This window comes from Argentina silus (genome assembly GCF_951799395.1).
Source record: "Argentina silus genome assembly, chromosome: 11".
NCBI lineage: Eukaryota > Metazoa > Chordata > Actinopteri > Argentiniformes > Argentinidae > Argentina > Argentina silus.
In genome coordinates, this window is record NC_139665.1 from 13469655 (window position 1) to 13486885 (window position 17231).

At 41.1% G+C, this 17231-nt stretch overlaps 2 protein-coding genes across 2 annotated transcripts; both read left to right on the forward strand.

Moving 5' to 3' along the window:
• Nucleotides 1–724: 724 nt before the first annotated feature.
• Nucleotides 725–4336, forward strand: LOC310812201 (extracellular calcium-sensing receptor-like; the record flags this gene model as incomplete). The annotated part of the gene is made up of 6 exons (XM_083680618.1): nt 725–855; nt 1001–1289; nt 1476–2297; nt 2555–2782; nt 3055–3178; nt 3420–4336. Exons 1-6 carry the CDS (start codon nt 851–853, stop codon nt 4334–4336), a joined length of 2385 nt encoding a protein of 794 aa, XP_083536744.1. The 5' UTR covers nt 725–850.
• A 3464-nt stretch (nt 4337–7800) lies between these two features.
• Nucleotides 7801–16992, forward strand: LOC310812549 (extracellular calcium-sensing receptor-like; the record flags this gene model as incomplete). Its single annotated transcript, XM_083681170.1, has 8 exons — nt 7801–7832; nt 8762–8978; nt 9082–9239; nt 13525–13804; nt 14004–14816; nt 15024–15254; nt 15589–15712; nt 16079–16992. The coding sequence occupies 8 exons, from the start codon at nt 7801–7803 to the stop codon at nt 16990–16992; spliced, it is 2769 nt and encodes a 922-aa protein (XP_083537296.1).
• Nucleotides 16993–17231: the final 239 nt, after the last annotated feature.

Below are 17231 nucleotides of genomic sequence, written 5' to 3' on the forward strand. Positions count from 1 at the left end.
ATAAATGCTAGATATCAACAGCTTCATCATGTACAAAAGTGAGCTATAATGCCAGTAGGCCTATTTATAGCTGGCCCTACTCTACGTCACGTTTGTGACATGGTCAGCAGTAATTCAATACATTCCCTTCTCTTAGGCCCCAGCTGAGCCTCACACTGTGATACCACAGCACTGCACATGCTTATTAATAACCTACCTCAAAATCAGCCTGTCAGTATCACACACACTCTAATATGAAGGGACTACAAGATAATTGGTGATACATTACGTTTCTACACAGTATGGGGCCCAGTGGTGTAAGTAGGGTTAGGAATCTCTCACTATGCGATATTATCACCATAGATAGGCTGCATGGCATTTCTCAATGTAATGAGATTTGATACCACAATATATTGTGATTACATTTTTCCAAAAATAAAAGTTGTTTTCATTTGATGATGGGAAATCATAGGCATACCACTATGGACAAAATTCGGTAAAAAAAAAAATGGAATTGGAATCATACGTTTTACACCTCAGAGCACCCCCTTCAGGTCAACATGGGCAAGGATGGGTGGATGGGAGTGGGAGTGCAGTCATGGTGGGTCTCTCTCTATGTATAAAGAGGGGAGCCATAGAGGGCCATAGCCACAGAGCCAGGCTGCAGAGCGGAGTCATGCCACTGCTGGAGCTGGTCCTCTTGGCCCTGCTGATCGGGGAGGGAGACCCTGTGTGCAGGCTGCTGGGTAGGGCAGAACTGCCAGAGCTGGACAAGGACGGGGACCTTGTCATCGGAGGCATCTTCACCTTCCGAACAGGATACAGAGGGAGCCTGCACAGCTTTCAGAGCTTACCGCCTGCCCCTAAGTGCATGAAGTGAGTATTCTCTCAGAGTTAAAGGAGAACAAGATAATTAAGTAAGGTTTCGTGTTTTAAGACTGATAAGATATATGTTGAACAAATTGACCCATTTGTTTTTAAGCTGAAAATGTATCAACATATGTGCATGTTCTCTCTTTAGTATGAATTTCAGGGAATTCAAATTTGCCCAAACGATGATCTTTGCAATTGAAGAAATCAATCAAAATCCTGCTATTCTCCCTAACCATAATCTGGGCTACAAGATCTACAATGCCTGTGGGTTTGCAAACATCCTGAAGTCTGCTATTGCTTTAGCGAATGGACAGGAGGAGTTAATAGATGAGAAGAACTGTACTAAGTCTGACACTGCCCAGGCAGTCCTAGGACACTCTGCCTCAACACCAACCATGGGCTTCGCACGGATCATTGGGAGGTTTCAGATACCAGTGGTAAGATGTCATGAATAAATCTGTATACATATTTAAGTGAAAGAGAGAGTTTTATAGAGCCAATATACAGCCAATATACAAAGCTGTGTATTTCAGACTAATGAAATACACAGCCTTTGTTGCACTATATGATTAGTATGTACTCCACGAGAAATTACGTTTTCAATGTAAATATTCTGTACACAGGTCAGCCACTTTGCCACCTGTGCGTGTCTCAGTGACAGAAAGGAGTACCCCTCCTTCTTCAGAACCATCCCCAGTGACTTCTACCAGAGCAGAGCGCTGGCAAAGCTGGTCAAACACTTTGGATGGACCTGGGTGGGCGCTATAAGCAGTGACAACGATTATGGCAACAATGGCCTGGCCACCTTTATACAAGCAGCGCAGGAGGAGGGAGTATGTATAGAGTACTCAGAAGCATTTGAGCAAACAGGTCCACTTCATAAAATGCTCAGGATTGTAGAGATCATAAAACAGTCCAGTTCCAAGGTCATCATGGCCTTTATGACCCACAGGGAGATCAAGGTTCTGGTGAAGGAGCTCTACAGACAAAACATCACAGGGCTGCAGTGGATAGGCAGTGATGCCTGGATCGCAGACCCCTCTCTCACTGCCAGTGAGGGACACAGCATCCTGGAGGGCTCCATAGGCTTCACTGTGAGCAGGGCTCAGATCCCTGGGTTTGAAAAGCACCTAAGGGACGTCCACCCCTCTCAGTTCCCCAACAGCATGTTTCTCAGAGATTTCTGGGAGACTGTGTTTGACTGTTCCCTAACTAACCGGAATATGACTACAGAAACCGATAGAAAGCCGTGCAATGGGTCTGAGAGTTTAAGAGATGTGCAAAACAAGTTCACAGATGTGTCTGAGCTGAGATTCACTAATAACGTTTACAAGTCTGTGTATGCAGTGGCTCATGCCCTTCACAACCTGTTTACATGCGAGGACAACCAGGGCCCCTTCTCTAATGGGAGCTGTGCTCAACACAAACACATTCAGCCATGGCAGGTGAGAAGCATCAGCCCTCTGCTGTAGATAGTCATCTTATGTGTATGCAGTCCATTTAAAATATTCATACAAGATGGAATCCTAACTCAAAGTCTGTGTGTTTCGACATTTGAGTAAACCTGCATTAATGTCTAAGGGAAATGTGGGTGTTGATGCAAGTTACTTGAGCGGATATTGAGGAAGGATGACCCCAAAACATACAGTACAAGGATAAATGGAGAGGCTTCGTAAAATATTTTGTCTTTTTCTCTCGACAGGTGTTGTACTATCTCCAGACTGTCAATTTCAAAACAAGTGAAGGTGAACAAGTGTTTTTTGACAGTAATGGAGATTCACCAGCCAGATATGAACTCATAAACCTACAAAGTGCTGCGTCAGGAACCATGGAAGTGGCCACTATTGGTTTCTACGACGCATCAATGCCTGAAGCCCATCAGTTTACTATGAATGGTGTCAGCACCATGTGGGGAGGAGGGAGTGATGTGGTACATATTCACGTTGCTTTGTTTTCAAATTTCTGGGTGGTGAGTCAGAACGCTATCCTGCATGCGACTCCATAACAGGAACAACTCAACAGGAATGAGTTCTGCTTGTTTCTAGTGTACGCAGTAAACACCATTGTATAGATATATAGGTGTATCATAAAATACAATACACAAGCATTACTGAGTAATGGTAGATAGAATTGACATGGGAGTGAAACATGAACATGGAATCTCCTTGTGTGTTTGCATGTGTGCATGCCTGCATGTATCAGGTGCCTGTGTCTGTGTGCAGTGAGAGCTGTCCCCCTGGTACTCGTAAAGCCGTGCAGAAAGGAAAGCCTGTCTGCTGTTATGACTGTATACCATGTGCAGAGGGGGAGATCAGCAACATCACAGGTATATTCCATTTGGCCATCACATGCCCCTTAGAATCAGTAATAATTCTACTATTGTAAAAATCAGTGCAGCAAAAAAAGGTCATGAATGTTTGTCAATACTGACTAATTTCTGTCAATACTTGTAATTGATACTCATCACTGTACTTATGTATTTGTTGAAAAAAACTATCATGTCAAATGTTCTGGAAAAAATTCTGTGTGATCACTAACAGTTCTTTCTTTATGTTGTTCAAACACAGACTCAACCGTGTGTATCAAGTGCACGATCGAATACTGGTCCAATGCCGGGGGAGATAAATGTGTCATAAAAGAAATAGAATTCTTGTCCTACACAGAAATCATGGGGATTATTTTAACACTGTTCTGCTTGATGGGAGTTGTTTTGACATTTATTGTAGCAGCAATTTTTTTCCAATTTAGAGAGACCCCCATAATCAGGGCCAACAACTCAGAGCTGAGCTTCCTTCTGCTCTTCTCGTTGACGCTGTGTTTTCTGTGTTCTCTTACCTTCATTGGCCGGCCCTCTGAGTGGTCCTGTATGTTGCGCCACACAGCGTTTGGGATCACCTTCGTCCTCTGTATCTCTTGTGTTCTGGGGAAAACAATAGTGGTGTTAATGGCCTTCAGGGCTACACTTCCAGGCAGTAATGTCATGAGATGGTTTGGGCCTCTACAGCAGAGACTCAGTGTTCTGGCTTTCACTCTCATTCAGGTCCTGATTTGTGTGCTTTGGTTAACAATATCCCCTCCTTTCCCCTACACAAATATGAATCACTATAAAGAAAAGATCATTCTAGAGTGTAGTCTGGGCTCAGCTGTAGGCTTCTGGGCTGTGTTGGGGTACATAGGACTCCTGGCTCTGTTGTGCTTCATTTTGGCTTTTCTGGCTAGGAAGCTGCCTGATAACTTCAATGAAGCCAAATTCATCACCTTCAGCATGCTCATATTCTGTGCAGTCTGGATCACCTTTATCCCAGCTTATGTCAGCTCTCCTGGGAAGTTCACTGTAGCTGTGGAGATCTTTGCTATTCTGGCCTCCAGTTTTGGATTACTTTTCTGTATATTTATTCCAAAATGTTTCATTATCTTACTGAGGCCAGAGCAGAACACTAAAAAGCATATGATGGGAAAGACATCTAATGATATTCGTTATTAAAAGACAGATGTTGGCACAACTTGTGTTGTATTCAGAAAATATATACAGTATACTATGTTATTTCCTTATGTATGAAATCAGCTGCTGTACATTTGAGTCCCAATAAATCAAAACTTACTGTAAGAAACTGGAATACTTCTACTGTTGTCTGCATAATACATACATCCAGTTAAACAGGTCTAGTCATAATTTAATTTTGCAATAGGATAGGGATTCAAAGCTTAATACATGCATCACATATCATGATGCATCAAGCAAATATAGTATGTTTCATTTTGGTTCTTAATATGAAGACCTGTAATTAAACTATCACACACTAAAGATACATTAAAAAGCCATATGATGGGAATGATCTAATGATATTCTTTATTAAATATTGTTAATATCTAATTATGTTCAGACATAATGTTGATTTTTGTTTTGTATTGCACTTGCACCATTACCTTTTATGCTTTATAATATTGTTCAATCATAAGCCATTTATGAATCATCAATAAACAATGAACTCACTATTAACATATAATTACAGTTATTAATATTATTAAATGCTTAGTAAATTATGTCTAACTATATGAATAAACAATTACAAATTATTTACATATTGTTTTATAAACATTTTATAATGATTTTCTAACTCGACACATTAACACATGTTCATGGATTATTTATTTTTTTGCTAATAAATATTTACAAATACAATCGAAATGTTTACCCATTCTAAACATGTGTGACACATAGTTTGTAAATGCATTCATAAATCATGTATTAATCATTTGCAGATTTGTAAAGTTGCAACTATTCAGTGTTTCTAAACATTTATAAAGGTTTATAAGTCATTTATATAAGATCTTTGATGCTAATTGTCATGAACCCACATAACCACAGAAGAAATGACAATTGCTTTTTATTCTTTGAACAATTTTAAAGAAATTTTAAAATGTTATTAGCTATCATACAATAAATAAAAAGATTATCAAAGGCATGAAACTAGAATACAACAGTTCGCTAGCTAGGAGCATAGCTAGCCATTGAGCTAGCAACATTAGGCTTTCAATGCAAGGCGAACTAGCTGCAGTCCTTAAAAGAGGGACAATCTGGTGAGATTCTCCCTCATCTACCGCTATCTAGTGGGAAAGGTGCTTTTCTGTTACGAATCCCCCTCCTAACCAACCCTCTGGCACCACCTCAAGGCCGCGGCGGTCATCACTGGAGCGTCTTCCTCCCAGTCGACAGCGCACCTGGACAAGTTTAGATTGAACCGCCCACAGGCCAAACCCATAGATTCCAATAGATTCTACTCTGGGTGCGGGTGGACTATTTGGCCTTGCGCTTGGGCTAACAAATCCCTGCATAACGGAAGGCACCATTTACATTTACATTTATGGCATTTAGCAGACGCCTTTATCCAAAGCGACTTACAACAAATACATTTGTTTAAGTAAGTGAGTCGTGCGTAATGAAGCTGTGCTATCTCCACTAGCCAAGGTCTCCCGGGCCAACGTGGAGCTATCAGGAGAAGCCATAGACCGCACGTTCTCACTGTGTCCAGAGTGGGAGAAATTAGGCTGACAGGAGGGAATGCGTAAAGGAGCTGCTGATCTGGTCACTGGTGGGCCAATGCGTCCATTCCCAAAGGAGCGTGGCCACGTGTTATCACAAAGAACAGACAATGCATGTTGTCCTGAGATGCATAAAGATCTACAGCGGGCCTGCTGTAACGTTTCCTAATCTCCTGGATGACATCCGGATGGAGTCTCCATTCCCCCGCTTGGGGGGCCTCCCCGTGGCAGTAAATCCGCTCCCAAATTCAGTCTGCCTGGTACAAGTGTTGCTCTGAGAGACAGCAAATGGTCGCTGCTCCTAAGCAGTAATTCCCGTGCTACGGTCAGGAGCTGCATAGAGTGCGTCCCTCCTTGACGATTGACATACGCCACTGTGGATGTGTTGTCCGACTTGGCTAGGACATAATGTCTCTGTAGGGCTAGTGATACTGTGATGTACCCACAAAGCTTTGGCGAAGACGCCATCTTGGTAAGGGAAAAACGTCACATCAAACGTCACATCAAAAAGGCCAATCGTGTTTTATTCTATTCAAACATGTAAATTATTTGGAACAACGGCCAAAAAGTGAAGTAACTATTGACTGTATGATCGGTGCTCATTTTCTTTTTTTATATGTTTTATTTTTAGATTATACAGTCTATCCCATACAGTATTTCCCTTGTTGAAGTGAAATCTGGATAACACTTTAAACTATGGTTGTCTTTATAAAGGGTTATTAAATTGGTTCATTAACTGCTAATTATTCAATAATGGATAATTAATTGGTTGAGATTATGTGACTGTCGTTTGTCGACAAAAAAGTGAAATTGAATGTGGCTGCACTGTTATCAACACATTTGCTCAACACATTTGCACAAATGCTTATAATGAGCATGCCAACTTAAAGGCAACCTTAAAGTACAGTGTAAAATAAAACTAATATCTTTCAAATCATTTTTTTAATGAGAACATTTTCTATAAAGTATCCCAAATGTCAAAGTGAATGCAATGAACCTTGGGCACGCAAGTACTGTACTCTTCAAGGTAAGGGAGAGACGACAATACACCATCTTGTGGACATAAACAAAAGCACAACCTACTGTAAACCCTACCAAGATAGTCAAGATGTTAGTCCTTGAAACAAACACTCTAATAATAAAATAATAAACCGACATGTGAAATCATGGAGGAGAAAAAAAGAGATCCCAATTCTACTTAAAAATTAATTACCTTTCATAAAATGTAATGCTAAATAGAACTTGCCATTAGGGGCATTGATGTTAAATGATAAAGGCCTAGGCCTTATACCCCACAATCAACGAAGAACCATGACGCTGGACCAAGCTGGACTAGGTCCTAGGACTAGGGCTAGGCTTCACAGGCAGGAGTGAACATGAGATGCACATGTTGCAGGCTACTATGGTAGATGGCCTGTTGTACTCTGACACAGTTAGCTTTGTGAATACTACTTGTGTAGTATAACTGAATACCATATAATATCTGCCATTTAGCTGACGCTTTCATCCAAAGCGACTTACATTGCAGTGAGTGCATACATTTCAGTATATATGGTCCCAGCAGGAATCAAACCCACAATTTAAGCATCGTTAGCACCATGCTCTACCAACTGAGCCACAGAGGACCATATAGGCCTCATTACTGAAAAAAAACAGAACGCTTTATAACTGAACACAATATAATTATTCTTAAGCACTTGTTTCAATCAATCAAATTTTCAGCAAATAGCTAATTATATTTATTTACTCTGACTTTGCATCCTAAAGCTGGCATAAGATGATGGCATATAATGTAAGAAAGGGGACAGTTAAATGACATTTGAGAATAACAACTGCTGAAGTCAATACATACAAATGGTTGTTACACGAGCAGATGTCACGTTGTTGTTCTGAAAGCCTTACGCAATGATTGTGTTTACGTGCACCTTTGAGAGTGGGTCAGTCTGTCCCACATCAAATGCCCCCTCCACCTGGGTCTCAAACAAGAGGCTATAAAACCCAGGATCCTCTGCAGGATCGTGACTGTGCCTAGGGTGAGGCTCTGAGATGAGACCAGTGGCAGTCGTCTTGTTAGCTCTCTTCACCGGGGCAGTGACACCCAGCTGCAGATGGCTCTGTCTGGACCGGGGAGAGGGAAGAGGTTTGTCATTAAACTGCTCCTTTAGGGGAGCTCTCAGTCAGTACAGGATGAGGCTGATACAGGAATGTAAGAGGTGAGTAGCCAACTGAGTCTAATGTTGGTTACTTGCAAAGATTGTTATTACTTTTCTTCTCTGCATAAACTGAAAATAGTTTCTTGCTTTCAGGGACATTTCCTTGGAGTCTTTATGCTGCCACTGTGCTATACTTTTTTTTTTCCATTTCTTTTATCCCTTTCTTTCATCCCTTTCTTTCTATCTTTTTTACACAGGATTTGGAAGAACCAAAGTGAAATATGATACTTGTTTGTTTTGTTACCATTGATTTTATAATTGTTTTAATTGTTTAATTCTCTCAGTGGGAACGGAAATTACATTATTGGAGTCTAGTGACATATCATGGGACATCTAAAAAGGCAATTACACAACCTCAAGAGAAAATCCTGAGGTTGTCTAATCCTGAGGTTTTCTAATCCTATCCATTATATTACTGGAATGATGTGATACATATAGTTTGATATCTTATTCACTGTGCTAACTTTATAAATTTACCCAGACCAAAAAGATATTGAGCAGTTGATCTGATGTGGTTTTTGTTATGGTTTGAATACATTTTTAATTAGCCTTCTCAAATGATATGTGGGAAGATCTATGCTGTTTTTTAATTTTTTTTATTAGAATGCAGGGCAAGGGTTTAACTGAAGAATGTTTGTCTGTGTGTTTCTCAGCACATTCTACGAGGACTCAAAATACGCCTGGCTACTGATTTTCACTGTGGATGACATCAACAGAAACCCAGGGCTTCTTCAAGATGTGACTCTGGGCTACAAGGGTTGTGGGAGCAACAACATCATGAGAGCAGCCATGGAGGCTGGGAATGGAAGGGAGCTGGGAGAGGAGACAGAGCCAGGCTCTGGAGTGAGCAGCCCTGTACCCAAACTGCAGGTGAGAGACAGAAATAGCACTCAGCCAGTGGTATGTCAAGCTATAGAAATAGATCATTAGTAGAATTTAGCCTTCTAACCCCAGAAATGTGTTGTACCCCCAGGCCATAGCCGTGGTTCTGATCCTGGACCACTGGAGCAGGGTTGATATCCTTTACCACGATGAGACATGCAGACGGGAGGGCAAAGCTAAAAGGCAGAGTATCTTACAAGGGGCAAGAGAGTTTGCTATCCAAGAATCGCCTATCCCTGACCTGGCTGTGTACTTTTTGCGGCTGAGGCCCTCAGACACACCAGGGAGTCTCCATAGTGCCTGCACATGTGCTGTTCTGCATTGGGTCTGCTACCCTTTACCTGAGTGCCAAACCCGTTTCAATCCCTATGAGAAAATGTGCAGATTATCACATCGGAGAGCACACAGACACAGCGGTGCTAAAACATGTCTGAAAAAAGCAGAATTTCAACCATGCCAGGTACTTGCTTGCTTGTAATCTAGTGATTGCAATCTTAAACCTGCTATGTACAGTGCATGTTAAAGCTGTGTTTAAGCTTATCTGAAATAAAATTGTCAATATATATATTGTTATATAAATAAGATTATCTTATCTAGCATATCTAATATCTATGTCTGTGTCTACACAGTGTGTGTGTGTGTGTGTGTGTGTGTGTGTGTGTGTGTGTGTGTGTGTGTGTGTGTGTGTGTGTGTGTGTGTGTGTCTCCAACTCAATGTGGTAATTGGAATATTTCACTGGCAGGTACAGAAGACGGTATGTCTAACAATATGCCCAGTGGGAACAACAATAAAAGTATCATGTTGTTTTCACCTTTTGCTGAGGACTGATAGAGAACGTCTCAATATAAATGGTAAGGAAAAATACACCTAAATGGATATTCCACTGAAACTCATGATTTTACCTTATCTTGGATTAACTGACTTAACAGAACATATTTTGCTAATTTATGAAGTGCTTGGCAGTGCTATAGTGTTTTGTCTGTTTAACCCTGTTCTGTTCATTTAGTCCTAGGGCCCCTTTTATCCTGAAAATATGTCTAAAGCACCTTGCAAACACTCCTATCCCACTTCTATTACCAACGTATTCCATGTTTGTATTTTATTTTCAAAAAGTAACTTACATTTTGAACGTTTTTGGTTTGATGCATCACAAAAAAAGAAACAACCTACATATGGCAATTATTGCTAAAACATCAGCCTCCAATGTATGAACTATCATAGCATAACCATGTATTGGTCATGAACAGTACTGTACAGTCCTTATACTTGTAAATCTTGTTTTTTTCAGATGGCAGCAAATATATCCCACCTATCCAAAACAGTCGGATCGAGGACAGAAGCCATCAGTGGGTTTCCTACGGCTGGGTTGAGGGATTGCTGCTAACAGCTCTGTTATTACTTGGAATCTGTTTGACTAGAACAGTGACAATACCTCATAGAGACACTCCTGTCGCCAGAGTGAACAACAAAATGAGCTTTCTGGTGCTTTTCACATTGACATCGTGTTCTCTCTTACCTCTATCCGTCATTGGCCGGCCCTCTGAGTGGTCCTGTATGCTGCGCCACACAGCGTTTGGGATCACCTTCGTCCTCTGTATCTCTTGTGTTCTGGGGAAAACAATAGTGGTGTTAATGGCCTTCAGGGCTACACTTCCAGGCAGTAATGTCATGAAATGGTTTGGGCCTCTACAGCAGAGACTCAGTGTTCTGGCTTTCACTCTCATACAGGTCCTGATTTGTGTGCTTTGGTTAACAATCTCGCCCCCTTTTCCCTACAAGAATATGAAGCACTTCAATGACAATGTGATTCTCGAGTGTAGTCTGGGCTCGGTAGCTGTAGGCTTCTGGGCTGTGTTGGGGTATATAGGACTCCTGGCTCTCTTGTGCTTTGTGCTGGTCTCTCTGGCCAATAAGCTACCTAATATTCAGGGTAAGCTCCTTTTGTTTAGTGTTCTCATACATGTGCAATTAGTGGCATGGATCTGGACCTCCAGAGCACCAACAAAGTATACTCTGATTATTGAGATACATTCAACATAATACTATCATTTCTTTTTGTGAACGACAACAAATGTAAACATATCAGAGTGCAATAATAAACTATTCTCTATGTGACTGTCTTACTCATTTCAGTACACCATCCACACTATCCTAATATATTTGCTATGAAACATACAGTAACACACTTACTTACAAACATGAATGAGGCATTGATATCGAAATTAAATGTATTAACACAGTTAAACTGTTATAAGCCTCATACAACCTAGTAGCAGTGATTCATAATAGCACTGATTTCTAATAGCGCTGATTCCCATTTGTTTTGAGCCGAGTCCATGATTGTGGAGGGCATGTGACATGATAATACACTCCATCGTGGACTCATACACCCAATCACCACACACTGGTAGGCCTACACATTTTTGCAACACACTGAATGGATGAGGTAATCTCATAACCTTGTATGTCTGGGCCAAAACAACATTTGCTCTCTTTCAAATTGTTCTGGTGTGCTTCATTTAGCTTGTCCATCATAATGGAAACAATAGAAGAGTAACTTTTATCCTGTATACAAATGCCACCTACCCAGCATTCTCCAGGCAATCTCCATCAAGCACACCACTGTAAAGAATTTGAAAGAATAATAAACAAAGAATATTTTCTAGTCAGGTCTGAAATCTTGGAAGTTGATTCGGAAATCTGAACTGAAACAGAGGTGTGATAGGCACAACCAAGAGAAATTGGGACAATAAATGACATATTTTGGGTGTGGTACATTTGAAATAATAACAGAAATACACTAAATACACCTGCAAAAAGGTAGGGATGGTTAGAAAATGTCACGCAGGAGAAACATATCCACAAGTGACCAATGTAAATCTATGATTTTGACTTTAAATGTGACCGGACAGACGTGACAGAAATCCATGAGGGATATGGAATGTGTCCTTAAAGCAACAAGCAAACGTATCCTTGTTTAACAGGGTGACCAATACCCATTACAGAGTATAGAAAACAGGTATTACCCTAGAGATCTCATTATGTTCCTGGCTGCTCATCTCTCCCTGCCTGAAAATATCCTCCACTGCTCTTTTGTCGCCCCATACTGGAGAATCTTTACCACTGACATGGCCAAGGCCCTATGTGACTAATGGTTATATTGCTATTTTATTTTGTATATTGCATTCACAAACATATCTTATTAAAAACTATATTTTGAGATCACGTACTGTAAAAGGTAGGGCGCTGCACTGTATTTCCGGTAGTAAAGTAATTTCTGTAACACTATACCACGTGTACTTTACAAAGGGTTTGCAAAGCATTTACAATTAGTTTATAGAAAGTAAACTATGATTTTACAGATACTTATGGATAGCTTTTATATCAGTAATAAACTCAATGATGGAAATTGCGTGATCAAAATGTGGCCCTATGTGCAATAGACAGGATTAATGCAGGCCACGTTTTGGCACTGTACTCCCAACACAGATGTGATGATCACACACAGCCCCCCACTCCCCTTCCCCCATCGCACCCATGTATTCATCCCTGCCTACATAAAGCATGTATACGTAGTGCTACTAATAAAGTCTTGGGTTAGGGTTAGGGGTTAGGGTTAGGGTTAGGGGTTAGGGTTAGGGTTAGGGTTAGCATTTTGGCCCAGGTCGGGCCTGAGAGCGCAAAAGGTCTTAGATCCCTAATGTCCATGCCTCACCCAAGGCACTTCCAAGCCCCCATACCATACAAAAACACTGTCATATGACAAAACCAATTCTTGCTTGTTTTTATACCTGATATTTGTTTAAATGGTTTGTGCCAAATATAGAACTGATATAGTTAATTGAAGCATTAACACTTGATCTAGCAATATTTCAAGAAGAAAACAATTATCAACTTACCTGAGCTAGTCAAAGCTTTCACCTGTAGACAGGTTCCTGGCTAAGCACTACCAAGCATAAACAACAAATCACATGCCTTGGAGAACAGGTAATTGATTCTCATTGGCTGGTAACATAATCAATACTGTGTCCTCTGCAAAAAAAACTATAAATGTCAGCTCCCTTTTCAGAATTGTGACTTAGGAGGGAGCCGATTCTGACATGAGTTTCATTGCAGTTATCCTCTTTGCTCTTTTGGCAAAGTCACAATCAGACAGCCTAGAATGCAAACTGATAGGTGACACAGGGTTCACTGAGTTTTCTAAAGATGGTGACCTTATCATAGGAGCTGTTTTCTCACTTATAAAAACATGTCAGAGGGACGATTTTGGCTACAAGGCAAAGCCATATGAATACTGCATAAAGTAAGTCACAACAATTGTACTTTGATTGCATGTAAATGAATACTACATGTATGATTGTCTGATTAACTGTACAGTACACACTTGTACTTTGTGAGGTAAGTGAAACAATCTTTTGACAACAATTGACAACCGGCTTAACAATTTATATTTTATATCTCAACTGAATTCACAAACATTAATTGAATCCTATAATTCCACATCTGTCCTGACTGCCTTTGCCTCTGCTTCAGGAGAAATGACAGGGAGTTAAAGTTTGCCCGGACTATGATTTTCACTGTGGAGGAGATCAACAGAAACCCTGAGCTTCTTCCAGGTGTGACTCTGGGCTACAGGATCTACAAGGGTTGTGGGAGCAACAACATCATGAGAGCAGCCTTGGAGGCTGTGAATGGAAGGGAGCAGACAGAGCGGGGCTGCAGCAGCACCAGAGTACAAGCATTGCTGGGACACTCCGCCTCTGGAGTCAGCAAAAGCATAAACAAAGTCCTGAGTCCCTTACACATTGCGCAGGTAAAATAGATAGTGGATAGTAGCTCTATAAAATCTGCCCGATTTATTGAGATCTCCCTGGGAATTGATTGTAGCCTAGACACCTGCTTGTTAGCACTGTGTCCATGCCTTACTGTATCACTTTAAAAAATGTTATGATTTTTGGCATTACAAGAAGAATATTTCAAACCTGTAATTTCTGTGTTGTTTTTTTTTACAGATCAGCCACCTTTCCACTTGTGCATGTTTGAGTGACACAACACGATATCCCACGTTCTTTAGAACAGTTCCCAGTGACTACTTCCAGGTCATTGCACTGGTTCAGCTCATGGAACACTACGACTGGCGCTGGGTGGGCGTTGTTCATAGTATAGGTTCATACTCAAGACAGGCAACCAGGGATTTCATCAAACAAGGCAAGAAAGTTGGAATCTGTGTTGAATATGATGCCTGTTTCCTCAAGAAATATACTACTGAGCTAGATACAATAGCTGAGACTATAAAAAGCTCCACCTCTAAAGTAGTACTGATGTTCTTGTCCGCATCCTATGCCAGAGCATTTCTAGAGGCAATGGAGCAGAGGAATATAACTGGCAAGCATTGGATTGGCAGCGAGTCCTGGATCACGACAGCTGACTTGGCAACTACTCAGAGACAGAGTATCTTACAAGGGGCGATGGGGTTTGCCATCCCAGGGTCGCCTATCCCAGGACTGGCTGAGTTCTTACTGAGGCTGAGGCCCTCAGACATACCAGAGAGTGTCCACATTAAGAAGTTCTGGGAGGATGTCTTTGACTGCAGCCTCTCTCCGTCAAATACATCTAGCCACTCTAAACTGTGTGATGGCACAGAGGATCTGAAGACTGTGTCCAATGATTACACGGACATGACAGAGTCCAGGACAGTTAACACTGTGTACAAGTCTACGTATTCAGTAGCACATGCCCTTCATGCTCTTCTTCAGTGTGAAAATGGCTCAAATCCCACGACGGGAAAGGGCTGCATTGACAAGACTGATGTTCAGCCGAGGCAGGTGAGATTTGGGGGAATTCTTTAATCTAGGCCCATCTTTATTTCTTACTTTAGATTTTGCATGATACTATTCTAAGAAGTCACACGCTGTTATTGATGACATGGAAATATACAGTAAATGGTTCATGTGTTAATGTTTTGGCTATGATAATGATAATTGGTCGTTGTTTTAGTATGTGTTGTAATAATGCAAACTGTATTTCTGCAGGTGCTAGAACACCTGAGGTTAGTGAACTTCACTATGTCATCTGGGGACAAGATTTCCTTTGATGAAAATGGAGACTCAGTGGCTGAGTATGACTTAGTGAACTGGCAGATGAGAGAAGATGGCTCTGTCAGAATTGTCAATATCGGTCGATATGATGCATCCTATCCAGACGGACAAAGATTTAAGATAAAGGAGAATATCAAAATAGTTTGGGGTGGAAACCACAGTGAGGTAATAAAAATATGCATGAACAAGACTTTTGACTGATGCAAACAGAAATGTTAAGTATAAGCCTAATGAGATACAAGCTAATGCTAATCCCTTTGTCTATAGTCCTACTTCTGTAGAAGTTTGAAGTTAACATTTTGGACACTGAACGAAAAGAGGATAGGCCAATGTGTGTGAGTGAGTGCCTGAGAGAGAGTATGTGTGTGTGTGTGTGTGTGTGTGTGTGTGTGTGTGTGTGTGTGTGTGTGTGTGTGTGTGTGTGTGTGTGCGCGTGTGTGTGTCATCTGCAGCTCCAAATTATACAGTGGTCTCAGACTGTAAATGTTGTCTCTGAAAGGTGCCGAGGTCTGTATGCACAGAGTCCTGCCCACCAGGGAGTCGCAGGGCCATCAACAAACGGAGGCTGATTTGCTGCTTTGACTGCATTGAATGTGCAGATGGAAAAATAAGCAACCAAACAGGTGGCTGTGAATTATATCCTTTCATTAGAGACAATATACCTACACTAATTGGTTTATCAATGTAATTATGCGAGTTAATTGAAAGACAACATCAATTCTTGACAGCCTTTGAATGTGCCTTGCACTCATGTATGTATGTGTGTGTGTGTGTGTGTGTGTGTGTGTGTGTGTGTGTGTGTGTGTGTGTGTGTGTGTGTGTGTGTGTGTATGTGTGTGTGTGTGTGTGTGTGTGTGTGTGTGTGTGTGTGTGTGTGTGTGTGTGTGTGTGTGTGTGTATGTGTGTGTGTGTGTGTGTGTGTGTGTGTGTGTGTGTGTGTGTGTGTGCGTGTGTGTGTGTGCATGTGTGTGTGTTTCTTTCTTTGACAGACTCACCAGACTGTTTGAGGTGTCCTTCCGAGTTCTGGTCGAATGAAAATAAAGACATGTGTATTTTAAAACCCGTGGAATTCCTCTCTTTTAAAGAAATAATGGGGACTCTGTTAACAGTGTTTTCTTGTCTTGGTGTATTTTTGTCACTGCTTATATCAATCATCTTCTTGGTTTACAAAGAGACCCCCATTGTCAGGGCCAACAACTCAGAGCTGAGCTTTCTGCTGCTCTTCTCCTTGAAACTCTGTTTTCTGTGTTCTCTTACCTTCATTGGCCGGCCCTCTGAGTGGTCCTGTATGTTGCGCCACACAGCATTTGGGATCATCTTCGTCCTCTGCATCTCTTGTGTTCTGGGGAAAACAATAGTGGTGTTAATGGCCTTCAGGGCTACACTTCCAGGCAGTAATGTCATGAAATGGTTTGGGCCTCTACAGCAGAGACTCAGTGTTCTGGCTTTCACTCTCATACAGGTCCTGATTTGTGTGCTTTGGTTAACAATCTCCCCTCCTTTCCCCTACAAGAATATGAATCACTATAGGGAGAGGATAATTCTAGAATGTGATGTGGGCTCAGCTGTAGGGTTCTGGGCTGTGTTGGGGTATATAGGACTCCTGGCTCTCTTGTGTTTTGTGCTGGCTTTTCTGGCTCGGAAGCTGCCTGATAACTTCAATGAAGCCAAATTCATCACCTTCAGCATGCTCATATTCTGTGCAGTCTGGATCACCTTTATCCCAGCTTATGTCAGCTCTCCTGGGAAGTTCACTGTAGCTGTGGAGATATTTGCCATTCTAGCATCCAGTTTTGGTTTGTTGGCATGTATATTTGTACCAAAGTGTTATATCATCATTTTCAAGCCTGAATTGAATTCTAAGAAGCATATGATGGGGAAGATGCAATCCAAATCCCTTTAGTAAGCCTAACCGATAGTTTACTTTAATATCTTCAAGGTAGCTAATTGTTTTGTTATTCATATGCAGCATCTAGCAAACAGCTGGCATTAATTTCTTCCATTAATCATTCATTGAACATCTGTAATATGAATATACTAAACAATTGTGCTGTTATGTGCTCAATGTTGAATAAATATGTATGTTAATCATCTACTTGGCTGCTTTGTTTCTCTTCATCTTCACTCCATTGATTTATATGT